The following is a 15601-nucleotide window of genomic DNA, read 5'->3' as shown; positions in this document are numbered from 1 at the left end:
ATTCAATGACATTAAGATTGTTGAGTTCCCCACCATCAGCTCAGAGACTGGGTATCCTGCACTGAGTGACTCCCTTCTGATACCAAAGTATTTACACCTTCGGCAAGGCACAAGTGAGGAGTGTGATGGAATACTCTCTACTTGCCTGGTTGAGCGCAGTTCCAACAATACTCAAGAAAATCAACACCATCCATGACAAAGCAACTTGCTTGATTGGTACCCCTCTCAGTACCTAAACATTCCTTCCCTCTACCAATTGTGAACAGTCACTGCAGCGTGTAGCACTTATAAGAGGCGCCAGAAGCGTGGTGACACTTGCAGGCTGCCCCCAGACCATTCTACGCAAAAAAGATGCATTTCACTGTGTGTTTCGATGTACATGTGACTAATAAAGAAATCTTATCTTATCTTATCTTATCTTATCTTATCTTATCTTACTGCAGTTACTCACTTAGGCTACGTCAACGGCACTTTCCAAACACACAGCTCTACCACCAAGAAGGACAAGGGCAGCAGGTGCATGGATTTCTTCATCATCACTGGATCTTCCTACCCAATCACACTGAAGAACTTCACAAGAACGAGCACAGCAGTTCAAGGAGGTGCCACACCACCACCCTCTGAAGGGTAATTCGGGATGGGCAATCAATACATGCCTTGCCAGAAATGTGCCTGAGAAATGAATACATTTTAAAAAATAGTGGAAAGCTTCTCCAGTGTAAGTTCTGTGTAACTGCAGGACATTAGTGCCTTGCCATTCCACACCTTAATGAGAGTAGTCAAAAAATCATAGACAATTAGCTGTCAGGAATTCCAGGTCTTCTGCATCCACACACACGGGTAGAAATTCTGAACTTTCTAACACCTAAATGGGGAATTGCTGGCAGTGTCAGAAAAACAGTGGTTGAGTTAAAAGGAAACCTGACAGACATGCTTTTCTAACTTACAGGTTTCTCTCTTAATTCCAGGAGTTGCCTCCTCCCAGCATGTTGGCAACTAAAAATTTAGCCCCATGTTTATGTAATAAAAACTTTTCCTGCATGGCTTTAGTGCTATAATTTTAATATTAATTTCAGAATCATAGTGAGTTCTAAAAAATCTGAGACTGACTGGGATTGCCCTGCTACAATCAAAGCAATAAAAAATGATATATTTACCACCTCAGATGAATTAACTGAAGGCAGACTAAAAGATATTTATATATTTAAATTTATGCTTTCTTAACACCTAGAACAAAAAACCCTTGTCAGCCAGTGGTGGATTTTTTGCATACTTTTACTGACAGAAACAATTTCATCATACTTGATAACATTTGAAATGATTATTAAGCATCTACTTGGTCAATCAACAGTAAAATCCCTACAATCTCTTTAGCTGCAGTTTAGTGAAACAAAGGGGATTAATAAGGAAGAAATACAACATCATTATTTATTTTCTTGGAATATACTTAAAAATGAATGGAATAGGGTTGTGTGGTACATTATTGAACAATTCTAAATAAAGAATTTGCATTATTCAATATTTAATTTGCAATAGCAGATTCTTCCAAAATGTAGAGCATACTTGTTTTTTTTACTTTTAACCTTCATGCACAAAACAAATTTTGTTAACCATTGCAAACCAGTTAAAATCAGAAATTAACATAAAATGTACAGAGGTTGTGTTGATTAACCATGCCTTATATATTTATTAGTCTAAGGTATTGAGATTGTTCATTTGAAAGTGAAAAATAATAATATTTCTAGTGATGTATATAGCATTATAACATTAGATTCCTTTCAACCACCACTACATTGCAATCACAGAGCCACAGAACAAATCAAGGTCCTAAATGATATGGTGATCCAATAATCTCAATAGTGCTTTTTACCTCTGGGTCCTGCATTGTAACTCAGTCCTGACTGATAAGTTAAAACATTTCATTTGTCTGCTATCATTCCATGTACATATATTTTGGCGATCTCGTTCCAAGTCTTAGTGATTATGTACTCATAGAAATTGTGTTTTAAATCTTTTATTCATGGAGGCCAGAGGAAGCCTGCGGCAGGGAAAGGAAAAATTGTCCATTCTTGTGCATTTCTGAGTTCGAAGCTGAAAAACATTGTGAGGATTGTCTCCATGAAATCTCCCCTTGCACCTGGTTTTACAGTGCCTTACCTAGGAATGCTTGATGGCCATAAAAAGCTAGTGATATTGAACTGAGTAAACTGTGTTTTACCCAATACTGCTGGTTGACCATTTTGACCAGCTGCCTGAAATGGAAAGAGTTCCATTCCCAGTTCTAACATCAGTAACTCCAATTAATACTGGGAACATTAAGAAAAGGTGGAGAGTTTCATCCACATTCAGTTTCCCATTGCATGCTTTTAATATTTCTACTCCCAGCTTGCTTTTATTGTTTTTCAGTTGATAAAAATACACTTTCCAAATTTATTGTAAGAAAGAATAACAAAACAATTGGCAATGCTATCAGTACTCACCTGCTATGTATATTAGATATCTTAGTAGGACACTGTAGATATTGCTTGAATCGAAGTTCAAAAGCTTGGCCTATGGTACTGATAACATCTTGAGCCAACCCGTCACAGCATTCTAATATATGGCATGCTTTAAAAACATTAAATAACAGCAGTCATGTTTCAGCTTATATGTGATTCCTGTTGAATTAACTTTAGCTGTCAAATCAAATACAAGATTCATTCTTCTGATCAAAATAATAGATTGCTGCAAGTAATGTCAACAGTGCCAAATTCACAGAAGTAAATACACTGTGATTCACTGCACAGCAAAACAACACCGGCATTGCAATCTGAATATTTCATTATAGATTCTGTAAGCCACAAAATGGATAAATGCAACTATAGTACAGACTGCTCCACACATGTACATGGTCAAAATAGGAAACTGTAATGGTTTTGCTTTGTCCTAATGAGGTGAGTTAAATGCTTTGTTGTTTTAACTGATGTGGGCAGGCTTAGCTACTTAAAAAGCAAGGCACCATAAGATACAGAGTTCTTTAATGTTTTTATTAATTCAACATTGAGTTTCCTTCCTAAATCGCTACCCAGAAACAATGTTATTTCTGAGCTATTTCCTTAGAGTGGAGTACTAGAATAAAATTTCCACCTATTGCTTTGGTATCACCATGCCTTGTATCAATCTGGGGGACTGTATTGATTATTTATTAAAACCAATGCCATGCCCAAGCAACAGCACCACATGGAACACTAATCCAGTAATTAGAAGTAGAGCCACAGGTCAGTTGACAGAAGTACTTAAATCATACTCTTTGGAGAAACGGTTACCTTCTTGCATGCATCTCTAATTTCTTATTTAATTTCATTACCTACATCACCACTACCAGCTGGGGAACTATTGACAACTTCTACCAACATTTGCTGTTCCTTTCAGTGTTTCTTAGCTCCATCCATACTGATTCCACACCATGATTTTCCGAGCTAATGTCCATCCTCACCACCACACCAATTTCCTGCTTTACTAACAAGAACACTCCACCATATCTTGGTAACAGCAATAATATCATTGCCATATATATTGAAGCTGTTTATTCATCTACCTTACTGAAAATGCTCCATGCATTGAGACACAATGCCTTTAGACTTGACTTTTAAACATTATTGCCTTCTAAGGTATTTTGTAGGATGGTCCTCTCTGCCCATCACCCTTGTATTCCCACTTTTGCTTCTTCCTTTTCTGTGTTTCATTTCCCTCATTCCCCCCTCCCCTGTCTCCCTGCTCAGTACCACTTCTCCTGCCTTTCTAGTTTAAACTCTGCTGGACAGTGCTAGTATTGGTCCTGGCACTGCCCAGATTTACTGGTTCCATCTTCACCATAACTGATCCCAACATCCCAGGAATCTGAATCCGTCTCCCCTACGCCACCTCCTGCTACACAATGATCCAGTATATCTGTCTATTTCTGCTCTTGCTAGCACATGGCTCTGGGAGTAATCCTGAGATATTTACCTTTGAGGTCCTACTTTCTAAATGACCTGTCATATTCCTACATCATACTTGTAGGAACTCGTCCCTATTTTTCTCTATGTTGCTGGTACTGCTATGCATCATGTCAACTGGCTATACACTCTCCCCCTCAAAAATGTTAACAGCTGCCCTAAGACAACCTTGACCCTAGTACCAAGGAGGCACATACTGTCCTGGAGTCGCATTTCTGGCCTCATTTCTGTTGCCCTCATGGTTGAACCCCTATCACAATAGACTTCTCACTCTTTGTCCTACCCCCTTGTGCAGCAGAGCAACCTATCATGCTACAAATATAGCTGCTGAGGAGTCATCTCTGACAATACTCAAAGAAGTATGCCTCTCAGAGACAGGGATGGCCATGGGAGAGTACTGCACCACTGTCTTTTTCTACTCTACCTGCACAATCTTTACCTGTGGTGGTGACCAATGTGTAATCCATGCACATCTCACCATCATGGATGCTCCATAATAAATCCATCCACAGCTGTAGCTACATTATGAAGGTAATTAGTTGCTGCAACTGGATACTCCTCCTGCACACATAGAGTAGCAGCAGCGTTCTACAGGTCAGAGCTCTCCTGCCATGAATTAACCAAGTTACTCTAAATTAAATTCAATACTACTAAGTCCTTATCTTACTCTCAACTCTCCACCCTTCAGTGGGGTGTTGACCAAGTGTACCTAGGGGAACCTAGAACATTTGTAGTCATGCCACAGACCTATGATCAGATGCATGGGAGCAGATGGAAAAGGTGCCTTCACCCCATCATTAGAATATGGTAATGTTGGATCAAAATGACAGAAACTCCTTGCAGACAATTTCTGAGCCAACTTTCAGTCCCTTCAATGTCCTTGCTTGAACTCTGTCTCAAGGAGCACAATTTTTCTGCCTTTACTCCAAAGTACCGAAGAAAGTAAATGATTCTGAAGCACTACAGTCTTCACATATCAATTCCTTTCAATTCAGGGGTGTAAAGTGAGGAAGGTCTAGTAAAGTCAATCAATAGGTTGATGTATTTCAGATTGATTTTTGCTATCATTCTCATATACTTGTCAACAAAAGGAGTTTGTGGAAAATTTTTCATGAATGTTAACACCCTCAAATTTTTAATTTGACCTTTTATTTAGAATGCTTGTTTAACCGTCAACAGCTATCTATATTGGGCAGTTTGGGGGTTGGGGGACACGTATCCCTCTTATCTTTTTAGTGGTGTCCCTGGGCTGCACATTTCTTCTGACCATTGACGATCTGTTCTGGGAACACAGTGGGTATAAGATGGGGACTGTCCAGGAGAGGACTGGAATAGTTAAGGCTGGAGAGGCCAGAGGCTTGAATCAGGGTTTTAGTGGCAGAAGGACTAAGGTAGAAGTTTAAGTTGGCTGATGTTATGGAAGAAGTACGAGAGAGAGAGATACAGAGACAGACAGACAGACAGAGAGAAAGTGAGAGGCAGAAAAAGAGGGGGGCAGGAAGTGAGAGAAGGCCAATAGAAAGATCAACCAAAATTTCAGAGTGAGGAAAAGATAGAAGCACAGAGGGAGAGGGGATATGCAGGGAAGGCTTATCCTCTCCCAGACACTTAGATCCAATGAGACATCTGGACTCTTCGACTTAGTTTGAAAGCAAGGCCCCGGTTTGATTTATCGTCCATTCTCAAGGCACTGGCTGGCATCGTCCTGGAAGTTTAAGTTTATTTTACTCTGCCTGAGACATCAACACTAAAGCATGTGGAGAGTGAGTTACAATCAAACCTTAACCAAACTTATACATGCTTACTTGATCATTCGCTCATCACCCTTTCTCTTACATGGAATGCTTCATGAATTAGCATGTTGTCAGGAGCCATGCTAATCTTTGTGTCATCCCAATTTTGGTATATGCTGGTAAAATGTCTAGAGGGGAGATGATGGTAAGCATCTGGAATTCACTTCCTGAAATGTTGATAGAGTCAGAGACCCTCATTGGATTTAAGAAGTATTTGGATAGGCACCTGAAATTCTGTAACTTGCCAGACCATGGGCCCAATAATGGAAGGTAGGATTGGGTTGGGTAGCTTTTTTCTGATCAGCATGGACATGATATAACAAGTGCTATTCTTCTGTGTCATAAATTTTCCATGCTCTGATATTTGTAACACTGGAGGAAGTTGTAGATATAGAGATAAGTCAATGGAGAGATTTGAACACAATGAGAATTTTGGTATTGTGATATTGTTTAATTCTGTAATTAAAATGCTGATTAACTTAAGATTTTATTTTTGTAATGACTTGAAAGCTCTAAGTAGAAACAATGCTTTCAATTCAATATATGGCAAAAAGACAAAGTTACTGCTCCCATTGTGGCTCTTAAATTCCTCTCCGCATTACTTAGGGAACAATTAGTTTCCAGGTGCTGCAGAGAAAAAGGGACAAGAGATGTCTCTGCCTCTGCATATTGTTTCTCATAAGGGGCAAAGTCAAGGTAAAACCATACTAATGAATCAGCATTAGAATTGCTGAGATGCATGGCCTCCTTCTGTGGTATTTTTGGTATGAAGTAAGCAAATCACGAAAATCTGGTGCACAGTTACAAAGAAGTAATCAAACAATGATGGAATTATAACCTTTATTTCAAGTGAATTCGAGCTCATGGGTAGGGAAGATATGTTTCATTTCTCAGACTCCATTTGAATTCAGTTCAGGCTTCAGAATAACTAGACAGATTTGGATAGCTACAACAAAAAATTACCAGAAAGATCCATACCAAGGTGAAACAATTGAATTTTGAGGACAGACAGGAAAACTTGGGTTGAAGTCCCTCGAATTTGGAAAGTTATGCAGTCATCAAATTGAGCTTTTTGAAATAATAAAAAGATTCAATAGTGATACAGAAGTACAATCTGGAAAATTCAGAACATAGAGTCATGGAGTCACACACCACAGAAACAGGCCCTTCGGCCCAACTTGTCAATGCTGACCAAGATGCCTACCTGAGCTAGTCCCACTTGCCTGCGTTTGGTTCATTTACCTCTAAACCCTTTCTATCCATGTATGAGTCCAAATATCTTTTAAACTTTGTAATTGTACCCACCTCAACCACTTCCTCTGGCAACTCATTCCATATACCCACCACCCTCTGTGTGAAAAAGATGCCCCTCAATCTTTCCAGTCTCACCTTAAACCTATGCCCTCTAGTTTTAGATCCCACTACCCTGGAAAAAAGACTGTGACCATTCACCTTATCAAAGCCCCTCATGATTTTATAAACCTCTGTAAGGTCATCCCTCAGCCTCCTATGCTCCCGAGAATAAAGCCCTAGCCTATCCATCCTCTCCTTATAACTCAAGCCCTCCAGTCCCAGTAACATCCTTGTGAACATAAAATTACACTTCTTCAAATTCAAGATGGTCCCTTAGAAATAAATCTGGAAGGACTTATCCACAAAAAAGTAGTCAAAATATGAATTTGACTCCCAGAAAGCACTGGAATAATTCCATGGCTTTTAAAAATCAAGACAGCAACAGCTGGACTTTTGTTAGTCAAGGCCATCAAGAGGTTACAGAAAAAGATGGTTAAAGGCACAGATCAACCATGATCCAATCATTTATCAGAATAAGCTCAAAGGACTGAATAACCAACTCCTGTTTTTATGTTTCTTGGGCAGCTGCTATTCCAAATAAGCCATCAGATCCCAAACAGATGGTGAGAGAATAATTCCATAATCTAATAATCTTTGACCTGATCGCATTTGCAATTAACTCAGGCACTTGATGATATTGATAAGACCTGTGCTACTGAATAATCTAATACCCATAGGAAAAATAGGTGTTGAGAATCTATGGTGCCACCTAAAAGTAACTAGGACTTCTTAAAGGACCACCTGAAACCATTAGAGTAATACCTTCAGTTGGAAAGATACATCCAAAGCAAGTGCTGGAGGTACATCAAGGTTTTTCATTTATGCCCTGGGCTCATTGCAGGAGACAATGGACAGGACAAGGGACATTTTTATTCTCTGGGAGCAGGGAAGCCTCCAGACATCTGATCCTGCATCTGAACACTTGAACATTGGACAGAGATTCTACAAGAAGTGCAGAATCTAAATTTAAGTAAAGTTTTCTTCTGTTTAAATAATTCCCAAATGTTCACCTAACACCCACTTTGACTGATATGATAGCAAGCATACAACTGGCCACACATGCCTGCAGGCTTATTTAGTATGATATCCAAGCAGTCAGAACATCAGTGGAAGTAAAATGCCACAAAAAGCCCAGGATTGATATTGGTGGTACATTCATTTCCATCCCGTTAAAAATATCCATAGGGAGGAGAGGATTAATTTAAGTAAATGACAGTTGGATTAAAGTTTCTGTACATGTTGCCTGTGCATCACAGATATAGAATCTATGCCTTCTACAAAATTGTAATAAATCTAAGCATAAAAATTGCCATTGATAACATTAGCACAACTTGTTCATACACCTTTATAGTATTGCGCTGGCCACTATTCTTATGCTGGCAATAACATCTTCATTAAAATTTTAAAAGCAGAATGTCATAAGAGTGTATTAAGCATTTGTACGGTTTTATTTCAACCAGTCATTTCTGAGCTATAGTTTGTAATGTTAGGTAAGCATTTAATTATGTTTTGTATGTGAGTGCATTATTCAATACGGGTATTATAGCCATATGGTCCTTCATACCATCCCTCAATTACCCACTTGGATATCACAGTTTTCAAAAGGTGACAAACTGTCAGAAAGAAGTCATCATAAGACATGACAGTTTTGTAATAAGATACCTCCACAATGACAGAAAAAAAAGTTGCAAATATTTTTACTCTAGATTTTGTTTTAACTTTGCCAAAGAGAAAATTCATTCCAGCCACAATTTTTCAACAACAGATACACATTTATATAAAACAAAGTTATAAATCTGTCCATAAAGTTACAACCTTCCTGAAATTCATCCCACTTTCTTGTGTTATGTTGAAGTGCAATTTGGAACTAATAAGCATATTGCATAGTTATGACATATTAATGATATTAATGCTCATGTTCATTTAATGAGATTTCCTCAATATGATATATGCAGCAAGACCATTAAATCCATTCTTCATAAATGTCTTCAATTTTTTCTTATCCAGTGAATTGAAGAAATATTTTCTCATGTTTATTTGAGTATAATTCTTTCTAATAAAAAATAAATTCAAGAACTCATAGGCAATCTAAAAGCAAATCAAAACATTAATTACCTCGACGGTTCACTGGGTCCTTTGCCACATATGCAACATAATCTGTGGTGTCCTGTTATGTAGAAAGAAGAAAAATCACTCGATGGAATGATATAATATTTGTAACAAAATAGTTCATTTTATTTGCTGCATAGGTTTACAAAATATTAAACCTTTATTTTTTTCTCACTATATTCTATATATATATATATATATATATATATATATATATATATATATATATATATATATATATGTTCATCTTTAAAGCAGTTGATTTTTGTCACAAGAGTTGCTGATTGGAATAAAATATTAGTCAGACTCTGATATTACATACAACACAGGGAAAGCAAGCTGCAACTTCAAACTGATATGCAACCAGGGCATAAAATTGACTGTTGGTTATGAAAAAAAATCTAATTGAAAACCTTATCAAAAGGAAGGAGGGCAAGTATTATCCTAAACCACTCTCATTTATCACCAGGACTGGTTATGAAGAGGCATTTACATAGAAAGCCTACCTGTTCTATGATTCAGATAATATAGATGGTGCAAGAGGACCTAGTGAAGAGGAGTAAAATATAAATGAAGTGGGGGAAAAGTATTAAAAAATAGTTCTTTTAATAGATTGGAATTTCAGACCATTCAGAGAGAGTTTACAGCTAGCTTTATCTTGGCTGAAATAATTTGTGGGAAAATTTGTGTGAAATAGTTTGAGAGCAAGTAATCTGAAGATTTCTCACATAGTCATTCTGGCCCAGTGACTACTGTCAGTTTGCTTTTGTGCTTTCATCCTTCCTTATCTGATTAGTTCCATTATTCACTGCTTTAACCAGCTGAGGCCCTGGGGAAGCACTTTTCCTCTTTCCTGAACCATAGCTGCAGCTTCTTACCATGAATAGTTAAACCTAAGAAAAATTACTATGCTTGGAATACTTCACTATTACCAGGAAAAATAGGCATTTGATAATTAGATTAAAAAAAGGATAAATATGGCAATCAACATTTGTAAATCACATTGTATTAAGCAATTAATGGATAAGCTCCCTTAAAGGTTCTTCACATTGCTAAATTACATCCATTCAATAACATTCCATAGAAATAGACTCAAAATAAATTTCCACTAAAACCTGCAGTCATGAATCTTGTCTTCCACCTTTGTGGAGAGGTACATTGCATGTCAAATTTGCAGGCACTAAACAATTGAAGCACAAAGGACAAAGTCATGGGATTGATAGATCCAGAGATGTAAACATCCTAATTACTGATTGTTCTCTCCAATGTTCAAATAGGTAAAAAGGCACAATTTGTTTTTTTTTAATTTTTAATTTAATTTTGCCTTCATCTTTCTAATTAAATATAAAGTCTCATTTATATTTTTTAATTTAAACCATCTAGTTCTACATTGATTTGTTTCTCGCAATTCTCCCCTTCTCCCAAATCATTATGTGTACATCCTTTGGTTGTATTTATCTCCCCTTCAATGCTGACAAGACATCTCAATACATACATATTCACATCTTATTTCCAATGACAACATACTTCTTCATGGTGTGAAAATCTATTTAAATAGTTGGCATTTTAGGAAATTCACTTTGTCATTAAACAAACAAATGTCCAGCTCACTATAGAGTGTGAAAACATTTGAATGGTAGTGCTCTGTATCTCATTCTAAATGTTGGTGGTTGTACCAAACCTATACATTGTTGAATGAACAGATGTGGAAGTTAACACACCTTTTGATTATGATGACAGTGGTAAATGTGGTGTTGCACAGAGACTTATTTGATCTTTGCATGGTTTAGGTAAAACTTCATACATTAGGTTTAGGTTGTTTTAGGGTTAGGGTTAATTCAAGAGTTAATCAAATTTTCAAGAGCCAGCAACAGCATCAATCAGAATTCTTTGAAGGTGGACTCCTAGGTTGCATTCTTCACAAACCTTAAAATTCCCCACTTCAAAAGAACTTCAATTCTGAATTTTGTTCTGTTACCAAAATTAAATTGCAGATCTTGTGTGCAACTGGGCAAATCATTTAGCTGTGGATAGGATTTGCTATTTTCCGTATACCGTCACTATCAAATGTAGATTTAGAAACAAATTCTCCATTGATCTCACTAAACCAACGTGGTGGTAATGTTTGACTTAAGAATTCTATCCTGTTGGTCTAGGACAGATGGGGGATCTGATTCCTAGCACCCTGGTAGAGGGACAGCCAATACCTTATAACCTAAAGGGGAAAACTACCAAGACTTCTAATATTGTGGAGGAATATGCAATTTTTGGCAGACTAATGTGGGAGAAAGTTTCAATTCCTAATTACCTAGTACAGAATATCATTCAATTTCTGTCTGCAGGAGGAATGCCTTTCAGTTATGTGATAATTCAGGAGCCAGGTAAGTGTTATTTTTATCTAGCAATTTAATGGAATGGGGAAGATGCTTTATTTCAGTGTTAGTGGGCTGTTTTGTTTGATAGCATGTCTGAAATTGACAGTTACTGGTCAAGTTAGCTTGCTTAAGTATTCTACAACAAAATTGTGATTGCTTGTGTCCTTGCATGTTTTATTAAAAAAACATTTTATACAGCCTCAAAAATGATTAACAGAATTCCCCCTTACCCTGATAATGTCCATCCTTAAAGGAGGTTTATACCATGAAACCTATTTAAATCATACTGTCTTTAGAATATTATTGAATTTATCAAATCTAATTGATGTTATAGGAGATGATACTGCTTTTGGCTAGAAAGTTAAGGAACAAATATTCTTATTGAATTAATTTGGCTTAAAACTATGGCAGCTGCATAACATGGAGCACTTCAATCAGTACAAAAGGAAAGGATTTACTTTTGCCAGTCAGGTGCTTATGAAGAAAAAGCCCAATGCCAAAGAAAACATTGAAAGCTTACTAAATAAGAAATAAGGAATGTCAGGCTTATCACTTCTTCTTAACATGATAAGATATAAATCCTAGCTTAGGCTGTCACTGAAATCAAGTAATGCCTTACCGGATCGCCACCAGATGCAAAGGAAATGGACTGCATATGATGATTTGCTATAATCTGTTGGATCAGGACCAAAAACACAAACCATTAATCTCCACTGAGAGAGATTATAAACCAAGGTAACATAAATAACACCAACCTAGTATAGGTTATGAATCAGGAGCTGTTGAAGGTACTCACAAAGCAATTATTACCAAATAACATCATCAATCATCCCCTCACTACTTCCTGGCATTGTTATTGGAAGGAATAGCTATCTGAAAAAAATATTCAGGAAGCTGCTTTCAAAGAGTTGAGAAGAGGCAATTGTGTGTGGTGTTGAGTCACATATCTCAATTTGTAACATCTCAACCAAACTTTTCATTGAGTTCTCAGCAGATGATTTGGATTATTGCTCTTTCCATTCTCCCAATCTTTCTTATACATCTACAACAAAGCACCAAGGCAGCTGTCCTATAACTAATCCAATGGTAAGCTATTAATTGGTAAAGAGAAAGTGGGAAAAAAGTAATTACACTTCCTCTTTACCAATTAATTCTCTCACTATGAAACTAGTGTTCTTTCTGAAACTAATTTTTCTGCACATAACATCCCAGTTACGTATTCCCTGTCGAGTCCACGGGTGAGCTACATTGGCAAGGGGACAGAGTTTTGAACAGTAAAGCTGAAGTTTCTGATTTCCTCACACGCTGTGCATTTTTAACTCCACAGCATGAATCTTTTAAAAAGGCAGGAACCTGCCTATAAGTCATCACAATTGACGTGAGTGGTTTTGCGTCATGTGAGGAGCAGTGCTTTGGAAGATGTACTGATGAACTGTCAGCTGGCTGGGACTAGTAATATCAACTGTGACCTCCCCTGTGCCACCCCACAGAAATCTGCCAGAGGTATAAATGGAAAGTAAGAAACAGTAAAAGGAATTATATAATTGCTTGATAAAAGGGAATTTTAAATGATGAGATTGTGTGGGAGAGTGGGACACCATGGCTCGTGTGAAGCAAATCCCAGCATACATAATAAGTTACCATTTGGCAATTGTCTTGCACCTGGGTGTACTCATTGCTTGGCTGCAATTCAAGGAGTAAAATGAGGTGCAGATGACATCTGTAAAGGGACCTTGCACAACATTAATTTAAGTGGCCTGAAAATTAAGATCCCTTGATACAACCCTCCCACCCTGAACTTGCTTTATGTAATCCAATAGTCCCAGGCAAAGGAGTACCCAAATATTCTGCCTTCTACCTCTACCTTCACCCATTATCCAGCAAAACTCAGCACACTTTTTATTGCAGCAACAATACTACTGAGTGAAAGCAAAGCCAAAAGTAATCATGTCCTTCTGGTGAGCACCCAGGAAATAAGGGGTTAAATTGGAAATTGGAAACCTTGCATACATCCACAGAATATCTGCAAACTAAAACCCTTGATGCCAAAAACATAACTTAGAAATTCAGCTATGACACCTGTTTTTTGGTTGCCATGTGACCCCACCAAAATTCCACCTTGGTCATATGCTAAATGTGTACAGACAGTCGTGGCATGCATTATACTCCGCTTCCAAAATTCAACTTCAAATTCAGTGGAACCAAGTCTCAAAGGCAGTGTAACATCCACCCACTACTAAAAATGAGTCTTTAAGACAAGTAACTGAGGATAAGTTTATAGTTATGGTGGACAGGAAACATAACCCCTGTACAAACTGGAAAAGTACCACAGAATATATTGATGTGAGCAACAACAACAAAAATCAGCTTTCGAGGTTCATGACTGACACCAGCATTTGCTGCTTTGTGTATTCAACATGAGCCGGGCCAGGTTGATGAAAATACAGATGCTGAAAATATGAAACAAAGGCAGAAAATGCTGCAAACACTCAAGTAACATCTATGGAAAGTGAAACAGAGTTGATGTTTCAGGTTGAGGACTCTTTGTCAGAACTGGGAAAGACAGAAAACAAGTTAGTTGCAGAAGGATGGGGAAGGACGGATAGGTGATAGAGTGAGGCCAAGTTGTTGAGTGGATAAGCTGTTAATGAAGTTATCTGGTTGAAAGTATTGGGGATAAATTGGGGATAAGCTGTTGGTGAAGTTATCAATCAGATAACTTCATTAACAGCTTATTCCCATAGCAACCATCCATCAGATATCTCTATCAGAGATATTCCCTTTGTGCCCTCTATCCCTCCCCCCTCTTTCTGTACCTTAAAACTAAATTAACGTTTAAAGTGTTCAACATTTTAAAGCAGAGTTAATGTTTCAGCTCAAAGACTGCTTTAAGCCTCAATTGTGGGCCCATAAATCCTTTAAGGGCACTAAATTTCCTCTTTGACCATGCACTACCAGCTCTTGCACAGCAAACTTCATACTGAGATCTTTGACATTATAAAAGTTAGACTGATTGAAGAAGTTCTTATGCAATCTTTCCTCTCTGATCACCAAGATCTCTATACCCCACCCAATATTCAAAGAACTTGAAAATGACCTCCATTAATCTAAAATACTGAAAAAAGTTATTTGTGAATGTTTTGTAAGATAATTATTTCACTAGAACATGCATTAACTGACAAGAATTTGTCACTTTTTTCTAGAGTACTTTGATTTTGCTATCCCAAAAACAGTTCATTAGTCCTATACTTCAGAGAATTATAGAAAGTTATAGCACAGGCAATTCAACCAAACAAGAGCCTGCCAGCTTATTTGCACATTTTGCCTCTCATTCTGTAACCATGTAGGTTATGGAGCTCAAAGTACATAGAACATAGAACATTACAGCAGAGTACAGGCCCTTCAGCCCACGATGTTATGCCGACCTTTTAACCTACTCTAAGATCAATCTAACCATTCCCTCCCACATAGCCCTCCATCTTTTCATCATCCATGATAGCAAGTACTTTTAAACTATAAACGAGTCCCAAGTACTTTTAAATTATAGCAAGGTTTTCTGCCTCTACAACACATTCAGACAGTGAGTTATAGACTGCTATCTCTGCAATGGTAAAAATATTTTCCTCAACTCTCCCACTCACTTCAAATTTAAGCATCCTGGTTTTTGATCTCGTTGTTCAGGGAGAGAGATCCTTCCTTTCTATTCTGCCTGGGTCCTTCATTCTTTTATACACCACAATTAAGCCTTCTCTCAGCCTTCTCCATTTTAAATAGCCCAAGGCGATCCAATCATTCTATGATCTAAAATTCTCCATTCCTGAAGCCATCCTCAAAAAGCTTCTCTATACTTTCTCAAATGCAGTTACATCCTTTCTGTAATTAGATTGATATATTATATTCATTCACTAACAGATCATTGGATCTACAGATTTTTTTATACTTTATTGTTCTTTATGATTATCCCTGTCATGATTGTTCTCCTGATCTCTTTGTA

The 15601-nt window shown here is 37.4% G+C and overlaps 1 protein-coding gene across 1 annotated transcript in view; it reads right to left on the bottom strand.

Annotated features, from left to right (window-relative positions):
* shc3 (SHC (Src homology 2 domain containing) transforming protein 3) overlaps positions 1 to 15601 on the bottom strand; it is a 100088-nt gene that overhangs the window by 23778 nt on the left and 60709 nt on the right. Inside the window, exons 5-7 of the mRNA XM_052019889.1 lie at positions 12227 to 12280; positions 9239 to 9290; positions 2481 to 2607 (exon numbers count right to left, since the gene is read on the bottom strand). Coding sequence (XP_051875849.1) covers positions 2481 to 2607; positions 9239 to 9290; positions 12227 to 12280 — 233 coding nt within the window. The remainder of the gene's footprint in view (positions 1 to 2480; positions 2608 to 9238; positions 9291 to 12226; positions 12281 to 15601) is intronic.

The sequence above is a fragment of the Pristis pectinata genome, chromosome 7 (genome assembly GCF_009764475.1).
Source record: "Pristis pectinata isolate sPriPec2 chromosome 7, sPriPec2.1.pri, whole genome shotgun sequence".
In the NCBI taxonomy this organism is placed as follows: domain Eukaryota; kingdom Metazoa; phylum Chordata; class Chondrichthyes; order Rhinopristiformes; family Pristidae; genus Pristis; species Pristis pectinata.
This window is presented reverse-complemented; position numbering and strand designations above follow the sequence as displayed.